This window comes from Aricia agestis, chromosome 16 (genome assembly GCF_905147365.1).
Source record: "Aricia agestis chromosome 16, ilAriAges1.1, whole genome shotgun sequence".
Taxonomy (NCBI): Eukaryota; Metazoa; Arthropoda; class Insecta; order Lepidoptera; family Lycaenidae; genus Aricia; species Aricia agestis.
Window position 1 is genome coordinate 8,555,169 of NC_056421.1, and position 15,188 is coordinate 8,570,356.

The 15,188-nt window shown below is 36.1% G+C and overlaps 2 protein-coding genes and 1 long non-coding RNA gene across 3 annotated transcripts in view; 2 read left to right on the forward strand and 1 right to left on the reverse strand.

Moving 5' to 3' along the window:
• The first annotated feature begins 468 nt into the window (after positions 1–468).
• On the forward strand, positions 469–1,487 carry LOC121734886. Its single transcript, XR_006036796.1, has 3 exons — positions 469–691; positions 857–1,005; positions 1,118–1,487. It is a non-coding gene; the product is annotated as an uncharacterized LOC121734886 (long non-coding RNA).
• Positions 1,488–2,539: 1,052 nt separating this feature from the next.
• LOC121734879 (putative leucine-rich repeat-containing protein DDB_G0290503) lies at positions 2,540–9,382 on the forward strand. The gene is made up of 6 exons (XM_042125514.1): positions 2,540–3,263; positions 5,909–6,126; positions 6,265–6,409; positions 6,492–6,735; positions 6,829–7,031; positions 7,253–9,382. Exons 1-6 carry the CDS (start codon positions 2,649–2,651, stop codon positions 9,113–9,115), a joined length of 3,288 nt encoding a protein of 1,095 aa, XP_041981448.1. The 5' UTR covers positions 2,540–2,648; the 3' UTR covers positions 9,116–9,382.
• A 1,089-nt stretch (positions 9,383–10,471) lies between these two features.
• The window catches only part of LOC121734882 (organic solute transporter alpha-like protein), a 32,716-nt gene continuing 27,999 nt past the window's right edge, over positions 10,472–15,188 (reverse strand). Inside the window, exons 5-7 of the mRNA XM_042125516.1 lie at positions 14,652–14,748; positions 11,905–12,151; positions 10,472–11,059 (exon numbers count right to left, since the gene is read on the reverse strand). Coding sequence (XP_041981450.1) covers positions 10,881–11,059; positions 11,905–12,151; positions 14,652–14,748 — 523 coding nt within the window. The 3' untranslated portion in view covers positions 10,472–10,880. The remainder of the gene's footprint in view (positions 11,060–11,904; positions 12,152–14,651; positions 14,749–15,188) is intronic.

Sequence of the window (15,188 nt, forward strand, 5' to 3'; positions counted from 1 at the left end):
GTAGAATAATTGATCAAAATCCTTTCGTAGCGGATGCTTACGTCATAACATCTACCTGCGAGCCAAATTTTAGGCCGAACCGTCCAGTGCAGTGGCTTAATGGGCTGTGCCGTGTGCGTCTCATCCGCATTGACATAAGAAACTTAAGGTGACGCCGCGTTAAAGTAAGTTTCTATGAGAGGCCGGGCCGGCTTCTATAAGAGGCCGGCCCGGCCTCTCATAGAAACTTACTTTAAGCCCAATATAGATACATCCTTAACACTGTGGGGGCACTGATATAAAACCACAATTTTTCGCCTACTATCGCTCTTTAACTGTAGGTACGTACCCTTCGTGCGCGAGTTCAACTCGCACTTAGCGGCAACCGATATACACAATCTGTGATAATTTCTGAAGTCTAGCTTATAGGTAGCGGTTTTTGAGACAGACGGGCGGGCAGACGGACAGACAACGAAGTATAGTAATGGGGAAGATTTCATAGTCAGAGGGCGCCACGCGTATGATCTATTTACATTCTATGGTTCAGAGCGGTTCATACGAAATATTTTTGTATAACGTTTACCTGTGCCACGTTTACCTGTCTGATGTTTACCTGTGCAATGTATTGTACCTGGAAATTAAATCAGCTCAAAGAAGAATTAAAGAAGAGGGGTGCTTCCTGTAGTGGAAGAAAGGCAGACCTTGTAGAGAGGTTAGCAAATAAAAGTAAATAAATTACTACAGTACTTTATATTTTCTTGGTGAATGTTTTTACTGATTAACATTAAACTCTTGACCATAATTCTATGAACCTTTATTCACTTCGTTTATTATTGTTTGTGAAAAACAAGTTCTAAGCTATCTTCTGCTTTTGTAGGTTTAAGAAGCGTATGATAGAAATTTTAACTTCACTGATAAATCATGTCCCTCAGAACCAGTACAAACCGAAGTTATGGTCATACCAAAAGACGATTATTATAAAGATATAAACAGCAATAAACATCAAATACAAGAGTATTTTGGAGAGTGAGTATATTAATTCATTTAATAAACTTTTTGTACCTATAAAAGATCATTTTTCATAATCAGGAAAAAAGTTTGCTGTGTTACTCTACTTACTTAATTTTAATTCTTTCAGATGCAGTCAATCATTAATAAAGGGGAAAAGTTTATACGAGAATAGATACCTTCTTATATTAAGAGCTGTCTCGATAAATGATTTTACATAATATATAAAAGGTTTTTGTAAAGCAGCAATGAAAAAAACTCAGTATGAGGTTAATATTAAATTATACAAAAATGGTATATTAGAAGAGACTAATTGTGAATGAACAGCCGGATCTGGAGTTAATTCACATTGCAAGCATGTTGCTACTGTGTTGTTTGGTACAGTTGATATGATTGAACATAAAACTGTAGTATTAGAGGAAGTGTCCACTCAAAAGCTATAGAGTTTTCATCGCCCGAAGAAAAAATATTCTTCCTCACCTCTGAAAGCACAAAATTTACCATACAAAAAAATTAGAAGAAAAGTTTTATAATAATTTTCTGTAAAATGATGTCCACAAAATCGTAAATATGAAGATTGCGATTTCGCCAATTCTGGCCGTTTTATTGCTTTAGCCCACAACCTTTTCCTATTTTTATCTTTTGGGAACAAAAGATAACCATTTTCCTTGCATCCCGGCACTGCACACTTTGTCATTTATTATAAAAACGTCAAAAAGATCTCAAATGTAACGATGCACAGATAGGCATAGTGGATCATAGGAATCGCGACACCTAGCGGAGAAAAATGGCAAAAATCTTCCCCATAGGGTCTCGTTTTTGACCTTTGGGTACGAAACCACCCGGCCCCGGCCGGCCGCTCTAGGCTACGAGCACAAAAATAGGCTACGAGTGATATTAGGGCGCTTCAAAAAATTATCCTTGGACGGCTTACGAAATCAGTCTTGTAAGCTTCATTCATCTGGTAAAACTTCGTGTTGTCGATCCCCATTGCCACACGTTTTCCTATGGGGATTATTTATTTGTTTTTAACACATTCGTATAGCCTTATATCAGAGCGAGCGAAGCGAGCCCTAGTAAGTATATCCCACATCCTGAACATTTTGTGGTACACTTTACGAAAAAACTATCACGCCTATAATTGATTTGTGCTTTAACATAGTATTTTTTATTTATATGTAGATGTGTTATCATCAATTCAGTCAGTCAAGGTGTGACGACGCGAGCCCTCACAAAGCTCGGCTTTTAGCTAGTTTTTACCGTCTTCTAGGCTGTAATAAACAATTGCTGCATCCTCTAAGTGCCTACTGAATTTCATTATTGTACTATCCCTTTGATTCATATTTCTAATGAAAAATGTCAAAACAAAATCGTGTACAAAAACATGCAATCGACTGCCCTGCATATTCCGTAAACTGAAAGCGTATTTTTAGCATATTTTAAATAGCATTAAAATAAAAAAAGAGTCAGAACCACTGAATATCATAAAGCGAATATGTTGCGCATACTTTTAACGTCGCATGTCTGGGCTGACGGGGCGGCTATTTCGGGATCCCGATTCCACACTGACGCCGATCGAAATTCACTTCAGTTCTTTGTCTTAGCACGGTGTACTTGCCCACCTTTTATACGTAGCGTGTTGTTTACGAAATTATTCCAAAATGGGAAACGTATTTGGTGGTCCGACGGTAGAGAACAGTTTAACTCCAAACGTGAACGTGAACGGTGACAGTGAAATGGGAGATCCTCGCGATGATGACAATGAAGATTTTTATGATACCGTCGAAGACTATCAAGACGCTCGCAATAGGAGGAAAGAGGAGCAGCTCAATGAATTCAAGAAGCAGCTAGATATTAAGCGCGAGCAGAGACGAAACATTTTAGACAGACATAGAGCCGAGAAGAAGAATTTGGAGGAAGATTTAAATGAAGAAAGGAAGTCCAAGTTGGAACTGTTGAAGCAAAACAAAATCCTACAGGATCTACTTCAAGCAAATAACATCGAAATACCAGAATCGTGTCGGGCTTCCACAGAATACGAGGACTTTTTGAAAATTATTGAGAAAATGAATGAAGATGTTGAAGTGCTAAAAACAAACAATAATAGACTGAGGTCTGACTTGGCGAATTCTAATAAGGCTCTTCAGGAAGCAAATTCTGATATAGCATCACTCAGTGCACAGAATACAGAGTCTATTAAACAAATAAACGCGCTAAAAGAAGTTATCGCGGTAACTAAAACAATGATGAATTTGCGCGAAAATCAGTTATTAGAGGTAAGATTTGCTACATTAATATTATTTATTAATGATGTTTTACAGTTTCATAACTATTACGTATTTAAACTGTTAGTATTATACTTAGCCACATAATATACCTATGCCAGTTGCTCTTTGAAGGCGATTGAAGGCGATTTTAACACCTGCTTGCTTACCGTGTCGGAATAAGATATAACATTAGGTAATCTTAAAATATACATTTTTAAGTATTGGAATCAAAACAACCCTACTTTTTGACAACTACCTAAGTTCTAAATTGTTTTAGCACCTAAATTCCAATTCGTATTAGATCGAACATACACTACGCACGTATTTACCTAGGCCAGATATATTTTTATTCAGGATTTGATGCTTTGTCAAATCCTTGCTCAATAGTGACCAAACAAGGGAATATATTTTATAACTAGGACCTAGGATCTACTATCTAGGACCTAGCCAATTTGGTAACAAAATTATCTCTATGTATACTTCATAGACACTTCCTGACGTGTGCTCCAATTTCCATCCAAACCGTGGAATAATAAACAAGAAGTGATTAATTATCCATTGGAAAGTGTTTACAAGCCAACGACCGCATGCAAGTGCGAATAAGTTGGTCGGTCAGGGACCCATATGACTGCACGTCAGCCATTGCCAAGCCAAGTTGATGCGTTGCCAAATTGATTAGGCAATTACTAGCGTCATATTATGTGTACTAGGTACCGAGAAATTGTAATACATACATAATAGGTAGGTGTTTCAAAGAATGGGAAGTCGAAACACTTCCGGGAAGGTGTCGTCGTTTATTTATAGGAATCTGTGTCATGTCCCATGGGTGATGGGTGTCTTGCGAAACACTACGCGAAACAGATGATGATTTATATGGGTGTCCAGAAAAAGTCGGATATAATTTTAATATCGTTCAATTATGTGTTTTATATTTTGTTTATTAGTTACTTTGAGCATGACATTTTCAGTATTAATGTAAACATAACGCCCAATTCATGGGGTATTCTTTATTTTCTATGAGAATTTGTGAAATTCTCTATTAGTAAGATCACTGTCAATACCTAAAAAAATATCTTAGGTTCAGTACAGGAAACGGACAATTTCTTGGCATCGAGATTAATATGGCCAAACCTGGCAAATGCAGAACGGGCATAGATGTTTGGTCCACAAACAAACATGCCCGTTCTGCATTTGCCAATAAACAAGAAATTATAACTAAGTAAGTACAAAATATGTTAAACAGCATGACTGGTGAGACATGTTCAATAGGTACTCAAGGACGTGATATTTGGCTATTAGGTATATTAGACGAAAAAAAATAATATAAAAAATAATATCAATTGATCACTGAGTAAATGTAGCTTAAACTTTAAAGTTAAATAATTATTATTTACCCAACACATGGACACCGCGCGGGAAGGGCAGCGGCACGGTGTTTCTTTGATGGCGCACGCCGCCGCACCGCCCACCGGCCGCATAGGTTGTTAAACTAATATGTATTCTGTGGCATAGGCATAGGTATATGCCTACTTGCCTAGCCGCGTAATTTACTTCGTGTCCATGATTAATTTATGTAAAGGGCAATTTGGTAAAAAATTAAGTTATAATTTTATTACTTACATACTTATTTATAATGAGAATCGAGTACCAAGTAGGGTAGACTGGGTACGGTTGTGCCAGGGAACGGTTGTGACAGTCGTCATAACAGCGAAACCAGAGTAGACAGAATGATAGAGTATACCGACTTAGAACTGATGTTGAAATTTTTAAATTTGACGTATTATGACGAAAATCGTCGCTAGGGTTGTTAACTTGTCACCTACGAATTTAAAACTATGACATATTCGATGGACGTGTTCCTCTTTGGTCGTATTGTTGTTTGTGTTTTGGCACATGTGATTAAAATTGTCAGAATCCAATTTTGAAATCTTTATTTTAAATATTTAAAAATAAATTATATCAGCCAGCGCGAGGCACAATCCATTCATAATCCTAGTGAAACCCGACGAATTTGACAGATATTGAAACCTGTCCGTTTCTTTGCAGTCGAACTACTGGTCGTTATGTCTATTGTGGCGAAACTATACGGAGTATGGGGATGGGTGCTAAGAGAGAAAGACGCTGTTGTGACAATTTCCCTCCTTCTTTTAAATTTGATTCCATGACTAATACATCGTATTTTAGCATGATATAAGTATTAGTATTTTTATGTAGACAAATAAATAAACTATGGTTTGTGATAAAATTTTCATAGCTAGGTGTAAAATTAACAAAATTATTGCCCTCCAAACCAAAATTGTCACAATCGTACCCAGTCTACTCTACTCTCCTTAAGTATTGCACATGTCTCACTAGTCATGATGTATATTATGATAAATCAATAAAAAGTATGTTAGCTGGATAAAGAGATGTTTAAATCCATTGATCTATGACTGAGTGAACTGTAAGGAAACTGCATGGAAGTGACAAAGGTCACGTTGATACAGGTCCAGGGTCTCTTTCATACGCGCTCGAAAATATATCTCGTTTTCACCATGCTATGTAAGCCGAATACTACATTTTCAAAACTTGTGAAAAAATGTCAATGGACAAAATTGGCTCTATTCAGCAACAGGACTTTATTATTATACTTAACATTTCTTGATACCTTCCAGCTCAAAAATAAATTGAATGAAATCGAACAATCACTCGCAGATAGAGAAGCTAGCATGCTCTCTACAGATCTAAGACAAGAATATGAACGGCAGCTTAACAATATCAGAACATTACGTGGGCTATATGAGGAAAGAGCGAGGTTAGCAGAAGTAACTAAACAAGCCCTGGTACGAGATTTAGAGCAACAGAAAGGACTACTGCAAGCTGAAGTTTCAAAGTAAGTTTATTATACCTTTTCCTATGTCTAAGCAAGATGTTTGAATAACGAATTTTATCACGTGGAGGAGGGAGAATATAATATTGTTTATAATTAAGTTATTTTCTGTTCTAAATCAATCAATTAATTGTATCGTAGGAACGAAGATCTAAACAACAAGGTTCAAGAACTCGAAAATAAAGTTGACGTACTTGAAGATACAGTTAACGACAAAAATAGTTCAATAGCAACCTTCAAAGAGGAGTGCCGTGGGCTGCAAAGTGAAATGACGGTTGTAAATAAGGTAAAAGCTGTTTAATATTTTGTAAAGCTGTATACAAAATATTTTTTGGATGTTCAACTGATACACGTTTTTATTTTTTTAGCTCTTCTCTCAGGTCTTACTTGGTTATAAGTCCAAAAAAGACTTGGATAAGCTTGTAACAAGACTTGAGGAAAATCATGGTATATTGACGCATATGGTCGAACAAGAAAATGGTTCGGAAGGTTCATCAGCCTTACCAAAGATGTTGTTGGAATTAGTAGGTCAAATTGAAGATAATGATGTAGGATACACCGAAAAATGTCAAGATACTGACGCAAATGATGATGAAGGAAATGCATCAACTGGTAAGAAACCTTGATATTATCTAAATTAATGTTTTGTAAGGATTTAACAATTTAAGTTAACACATAATTACAAAATATTTGTTACATTTGCAGAAAAAGAAGCTACAGTTGGAAAAGCTGAGGAGATTGTTCAAAATCTACCTAAAGTGTGGCGCGTCCTAATGGAGCTTCTTAGTCATCAAAGTGAAGCTGAAACCAATTCTTCTGAAAGAGTCACTACTTGCTACAAACCAGTTCAAACGAAATCTGGAACAGTATTAGTTCCCAGTGTTAGTCAGACCTATATTAGACTAAAGGTACCATAATATTATTCTTTTTATTATGATTCATAGTTCGTCACATAATATAGCAAAATATTTAAAGCATAATATATTGCAATTTACATAAAATTTAAAAATACACTGTCTGATTTTGATATGCTGCCAAATCATGAAAGCATTGTTGGAAGCAAGTCATAAATCATTTTAACTTTATAATGCAAGTACGCAAATAATGAAATGACATCTTTTATTTGCAGGATTTAATTCTAGAAAAGTTGGCTCTTATTAAAGAAGTAAATCGTATGAAGCAATTAAATACTCATTTAGAGTCACGCTTGCAAGAACAAGAGAAGCGACTGTGTTCAGTTACAAATGAGTTAAGCAAAACATGGCATGTTGTGGGCAGGCTTAGAAGACATCATCAACAATTACACACGCACGAAAAAATCTTAAAATACGAATTACAACAAAAAAGGAAACTTTTGAACGAGCTTAAAGAGGAATTAGAATATTGCAGAGAAAAATGGGAGCAAGCTCGCGAAAAGAACACACAATCTGAAAAGGATTGGAAAAAGCTACGAATGGAATTTTCTAACAGAAAGCTAGACTCAATGTCGTTCAATAATTCGGCTGAAAGTGGATACAGTGATGAGAGACCATCGGACGAATCGTCTGAATCAAACGATGAAAGCGAATATATCAAAGAACCAAAACTTAAATTTAAGAAGAAATTGAAAAAATCTTTTGAGACCGTCATTGATTCGAGCACTGATATAAACCTGGTAGCAGAAAGAGATGATCCTGTTAGTGATATGTTAGACGTCGCTGATATCTCTCTTGATACTCAAGAAGATAACATGGATACATTTGACCATTCCGACTCATGTACGAGTGAAAATGTACAAAGGAATGAAAGAGTTGTAGAAACAGAAGATGAATGTCCTGATATATCTCACGATTTAAGTTCACACGAGACTGATCTCCAAGAACAATGTGATGATAGTGACTGTTCAGTTATTCCAGTGTGTTCAAATGAAATAAGTGAGTCTTGCGGTAGCTCAAAAACCTCTCAAGATAATCATGCAGTTATAGGGTCTACAAATGGGGATTTATCAGTTAATGAACCAAAAACGTCAAATTCTTCAACTTCAGAGGTAGCTGTAGCTGGCTCATCACGGATCGAAAAACCAATCTTAGCACCAACAGTAGAAGTCGATTTTAAAGCGATTCTGGAAAGTGTTAAGCAACAAGACAAAAGATTGCGATTAAAAGATGAAAGACTAGAAAACTTGGAGTATTCTGCTTCTGTCGTTGTTTCAGATTTAACGTCTACATTAGAAGCAGAAGAATGTATGCTGACGAGATTAGATGAACTTAACGCTTTACACAATAAAGAACGTTCAGACACAGAATGTTCTAAAGAAGAAACACTATATCAGACTCTAAAAGGTGAAGAAGAAGTAGATGTTCCAGATAAAAACATTGCAAAAAGTGAACCTTCTACATCAAATGAAACTTTACAAATAAACACTTCCAAGCCCTCAACTAGTAAAACAGAAGCAGAGTCAGTCTCGGACAAAGCCATTGTTGAAGTTGATTTCAAGGCAATTTTAGGTAACGTGAGACGACAGGAGGAGAAACTACGCGAAAAGGACAAACGGCTGCATACTTTGGAAGAAGGATGCTCAAACGTTGTATCCAATTTGACTACTACATTACATACAGGCGACACTATGATTTCTAAATTAGACACGCTCAAATCGGAACGTAAACAAGAAACTGTCGAAGACTGGAGTTCGAATTTGGAAAATACTGGCTTAGAAAAAGAAGACGAAACCATAAACGATGTAGTCGATGTAGAAAACGAACCGTCGACATCGAGTGAAATCGATCATGAGGCTCGATTCGCAGCTCGTGACATTCGACTTAAACGATTGGAGGAGCAGACAAAATCACTCGTAAACAGAGTCAACAAAACAGCCACGAAGGGTGTAAAAATACATTACAAGCTGGAAGAGCTTCAAAATATTTATTCTTCTGACAATTCTCGATCGGGAACACCATCTGATGACACAGAAGACATATCGCAAAAGACAGATGATGGCTCTCAAGAGGAATAATGCCCTGTTTCTTAGGTTTTTTGACGGGAGTTTATCTATCCAACGGCGATTTCGATTGGTTAATATTATAACGTTAGCCAATCAAAAATTCTAGTGAACATCTATTTCTGAGCTTTCTCAGAAACCGGATATAACTCCTCCCCATCTTTTCTTTATATACGACCCGGCTTTATGTATCTCTGGATATTTATTTGTTAAAATTATTGTATAATGCACTAGATTATTCGATACACATAATTTTTCATGTATTAAAGGTGTGCAATTATATTCTATGTTATTCATTTCAAAACTTACTTGCAAGGAGTAATTAAAACCAAATGTCAGTTTTAAGGTGCGTTTATTTTAAACAACTTTGACGTTAATTTAATTAACGGTAACGATATCTCAATCACATAGACATTGGACACAATATAATAACATCCACACGAATATCAATTCGAATTTAAATCACAAATTAAATGTCTGTTAACCGCCGCACTCAGAGACTTGAAGGGCCTGTTACACTACTTCCTGATAAAGTGCCAGATAGGCGATCCACAACTTATTTGACAGATTCTCCATACTCTAACTGTCAAATTAAGTGGTGGTTATTATGGTCGTGGTAATTATAACTAACTACTCTAAGTACGCACAGTTTACATTCTTTTATTCATATTTCAATATCATTAATTACCTAACAACCCTTAGAGAGCGTCCATCATTATTCAATATCCACATAAGGTACATGAGTAATAATAATTATTTATCTTAACTAAGACTCGTGTAGTATAAAAATAATTAATTATAAAAATATTCGATTGTGGTATTCATGTCCTTATAATAAAACATATTTTAATATCTTACAGCCTCTTCAAATTAAAATAAACCTAATTAAAAATAAATCAGATCTAAAAATGTATCACAAAATAGATACTGCAAAGTAAAGTCGCCAACTTATCCTGTGTTCCACATTAAACCTTGTTGCAAAGGTAAAAATTGGTACCATCGATCAAATTTATTCAGGCAACATGTCCGTGAACTCATGGACCTGCGTAATTTGGTTGAGTTATGTCTATTCAATATAAGCCTTGATCTGTCGGCTGGGTTTGACGCCACCAACTTACGTTGGTCCGCCAACTGCTTATAAATCAACTTCTCTGATAGTACATCCTGTTGCAAAACTAAGAGGTAACATAAATGTAACAAATATAAAATATTGTAATGAACAAAGTATGTACTATCAGAGAAGTTGATTCCTATGCAAATCGGGGACCTAAGTGGTTGCGTTACGTCAAACCCAGCTGACAGATCACAATATTAACATTGAATTGACATATTCGACCAAATAACGTTGGTCTGTCAATTGCATAGGAATCAACTTCCTCGATGGTACCTACATTATACATATTATTATATGTGTAAGAAACGAATGTAGCTGACTCTACATTTTTCTTCCATTCTTCTACCCTTTAGCACAATTCGTACGATCATAATATTCGTTGCCTTGGGTACAAAAAAACATTTTCCATATTTTTTAAATCCAAAAAAGGGCCCATTTTTTCCCAGTGTATTCAAAAGTAATAACTAATAAGGGATCATCAACCATTAGCGTCCACAGCAGCCTCCAAAAATCTAAGAAGAATTTCTTCTTACATTTAATTATGGTTAAAAATTAATTTCCGCTTTTAAATATTTTGATACTGGGACCCTTTGAATTCTTAGCTAAAGTTAAAAATCTAATACCGCTTATAAATATTTCGATAGGAACAGAATCTCTCGAACGTCGTCAACGCTCCTCACTCTTATCTGCTATCTCTTTCTCCGTGGAACTCACACTATCATCTAGCACTGCTACGACAATCCTGTTCATCTTCTCTACATTCTTGGTCGGGGGTATCTTGTACAGTCTCCAGGCACACAGCGATAGGAGCAGCATCTCAAAAATTGTGACTATATTTTGGACCACTGCAACAATAATAATAATAGTTTTAAAAACACGCTTTTTTTAAAAAAAGTTTAACAGTATATTTTATTGTCATTAGCTCTAAAGAGGCCCATTCACGGCAGGACTGCATGGCATGTGAATGGGCCTCTTTATACGTTTGCAAAGTTTTTTAATTTATGAGACTACTGGACATAGGTAAAAATCGTGCTCAAAGACTCCGTTACATACATACAGCCCTAGCTTATAAAAGTTAAATTAATTAAATTTTAGGTATCTTTCTAGACTATTTCCAGCAATGATTTATATTAGCAGCTAAGATTTTCCATTCTCAATTTCAGCTGCTCAATCAAATTGGATTTGATAATTTCGACATGTAGTTTAATGTCAAAAATTATAAGATTTAACTAAGCTGCCGCAACATTTGTAAGATAGTGTCACAAAAAATTCGCAATGCTTGAAGTGAAGTCCAGTTACATTAGCATTTTTTGCGAAACCACGCAATGGGGTACCACAACCGACAAGTGACAACGCATACTAATGACTCTACAAAACAATTCACTACTTTTGCGTTCTTATGCTGCGTTTACACGGGTAACTATAACCGCCACACTTTCAAGATTTTTAGCAGATAAAAAAATTTGTTATAATGAAGCTACTCACAAAAAATTTGCTTATAGTAAGTAATAAAAAAAAATGTTCTAGGGCTCCCGTACTAGTAGTTTAGTCGAGTCGAGAGAGAAACCCAGCCGATAGATTGCGACTTAGGTATATTGAATTGACAAATGACATAATCTAACCAAATGACGTAGATCCGTCAACTGCCTATGAATCATTTTTTTCGATGGTACATAATAATCATACTTACAGTTCACAAACACTGATGGATTCATCGCCATTATACAAGGCATGGAGACCATGCCAGGTAAGGACTTGGCGATGCCAAATTGCAGTTTCACGATGATGAGTACGAGCTGCAGTACCAGGAATCTCGCGCGGGGACTCAAACCCACTGACTCTGCGGCCTTCAACGACATTATGATGCCCCACACGCCTGACAGAATTGAGGCGGCAACGAACGGTTGGATGTACACCATACTCCTTGAGTATAATTCCTGAGAAAAGAAAAATAAAAAAAATATATTCTGTCATTAAAATTAGTAATGTACTATCGAAAAAAAATATTCATAGGCAGTCGACGGACCTATGTCATTTGGTTGGATTATGTCAATTCAATGGTCGTGATCTGTCGGCTGGGATTGACATAACTCGACCAAACTTCGTAGGTCCGCCATTTGCCTATTAATCAACTTGTCTGATATTACATAACATAGAATTATAAAGGGGTGACAGACGTGCGAGTAAGTACGCGGACTTATGGCTCGACGATCTTAATCGCCTGTGTGTCAGCAAAGAGCCGCAAGCCGCGGGCCGCGAGCCGCGAGCCTGGGGGCATGGTAATCCAGTGTGAGCGATCCTCGTGTGTCACCGACGCGATCCGAGTAAGTTCACGAACTGCAAACCCGCGTGCTTTAAGTTCGTACGTCTATCAGGCCTTATAGGTTTGGGTCAAGAGTAACTCGCAGTATGATTTTGACGTTTTCAATTTCATATTTCTGTAATTGCTCTAAAAGAAGATCCTCTCCGGTTCCGTACTTCTGCTTTTAACTACCATATCGTGACTACATGAAAACTCAATGACAAATAAGAATAATTTAAGGATAAAGAATTGTTAAGCAAGTCCAACTTACGTCGTTATTAATAATTTTCTGCGAATTGCTTGCTCAAAAACGAGTCAATAAACATCTTGAGTATTGCTTAATAAGTGAAAGTGGTTCTCTTTCCTGTCACCCGTCTAAACCTCGACCTACAATGTCGTTCCGGTTGATGACAATTAGTGAAATTAGTAATTACCCAAAACTCTTCACACTAATCCACGAATTGACCTTGAGAGATGGGGTTCGAAAAGTAGAGTGTATGTGGATAGAATACGCGGAAATGACGTCATAATATCACTACTTTTGTATGGCAAGATGAACCGACGTGCGGTGTAACAAATTTGAACTATTTATATTTTATAATAAATTATTATGACGCAGTCCTAAGTCAATTATAATATTTTTGAACTTTTTAAAACTAAACTTAAACTCAGTTAAGAAATTTGAACAAATTTAAGTTTAAGAACTTTGCTGATATGGAGAGTTCTCTACCCTTAATTGTCCATATTATCATTATGAGCTTTAATGTTGACCTTGAGGTCAGAAATGGTGATCGATAATGGAAGTGAGGGTAGCATTTTGGCTAGCGTCATGTTGCTAGGGTAACATTTAGCTAACATTATATTAATGACTCTTGTGCCTCGTAAATCACACTATAATTATTATAGTTTTGGCGGCTGATTATTATTTCATGTCGTTCAATGGTCCATACTTATTTTCTGAAAAAATGGGTATCGTGATTCGTTTACATACATAGGGTCCACTATACCTACCTACTTGTTGAGTAATACAACAAACAGTAATACATACAAAGTATACTTACTATATTTTATAAAATTTCGAGACTGTTCTAAAATAAATATTTGCTTAAAATTTGTTATAGTCAGCTAGGAAAGTATTAAATTTATTAAAGGTATTAAAAATATTTTCTCGACACTTAAGCCGCTCCTTTATCTTATAGGTTGCGAAAACCATTTTAAATACACTCAACATGGATACCTACCTAAGATTTAGGGTGGGTTGCACCAGAGGCGTGGTTCAAGTTAAAGTTATGGTTATAGTTAAGGCAGGGGCGTAGCGTACCTTGGCGGGGCCCCATACAAAAATTTGTTTGGGGGCCCTTAGGAAGGGTAAAGATTTCTCAAAAAAGAAAAAAATGTTTGCATATAATTAAAAGATATATTTATTCATCATCATAATTATCTATCTGTCACATTTTTAAAAACAATTCAAATTAAATATTAACTATCCTTGCTTTTTTTTCGGCAAACTGATTAATTAAATCATTCATAGCTGATGATGACTTTAGTTTTTCTAAAGTATCTGCCTCTATGGACAACAGTGACAGGTCTGACAGGCGTTTCTGTCCCATAGAAGCACAATATATACGCACCTTGGGCGCCCTCGTAGGCCGGGGGCCCCGTATAATTGATACGGCTGATACGGCGGTAGCTACGCCCCTGAGTTAAGGCTAACTTTAACTTTGACCACAGAATTTGACAGATGACAGCTGGTCCGACAAGGCTTGAAATGAACGTGGGCGGGGGCGCTGCTGGTAAAGGAGAACTGTCAAAAATGGCGTTTTGTATGCTAACAGCGTTAGTTCCTTTTTTCGCCACGTTCATTCAAAGCCTTGTCGAGCTCAAGGTTATGGTTAAATATGGCGTCCATTTTTTACAAAGATTTGACATTTTGCATTGTAGTTATAGTTAAAGTTATATTTATAGTTAAAGTTATAGTTAAAGTAAGTTGGTGCACCCCACCCTAACAGTGGAGGAAATATTAATAGGTCACTATAGGGGAAACACTAGTGATACCTACAATAAAGCTCAACAGAAGGCAGGTATATCATGGTTTAAATGTTTTAGAACCGCTGGAAGAATCTAGAGACACTTACCATAGCCTCTGCCCGTAGCACCAACACAATGAAGAACAGTATGCCCTGGATGATCGGCACTTGCAGCACCAAGTATCTCATCCATGTCAAACTCTTTCTGAAAAACAAATTAAAAAATATTATGTATTAATGTAGAACACATTTGTAGATCTTTTTAACCGACTTCCACAAAGAAGGAGGCGAAATTATGTTCGTTTGTTAGTGTTTTGTTTTTTTTTTCGTTTTCGTCATTCATTGAGTCAAAATTATTACCTATAATACCGGGACTCAAAGTATCCATAGAAATTTTTTTATCAAATAGGTTCAGCGGTTTGAGCATGAAAATGTAACTGACAAACAGACAGATACTCTTTCGTATTTATAACATTAGTAAGTTGGGATATAATGGCTATTGTTTGAAAATTACTCATTAAGTATACATCTTTACTTTAAGGTTAAATCAATAGGTTTGCAATGCCAATTTTAATTTGCTGAAATTGCTATTTTTAAAGACAATTATTTGTAAGGACAATGTAATTAAAAGTGTACTTAAATAAA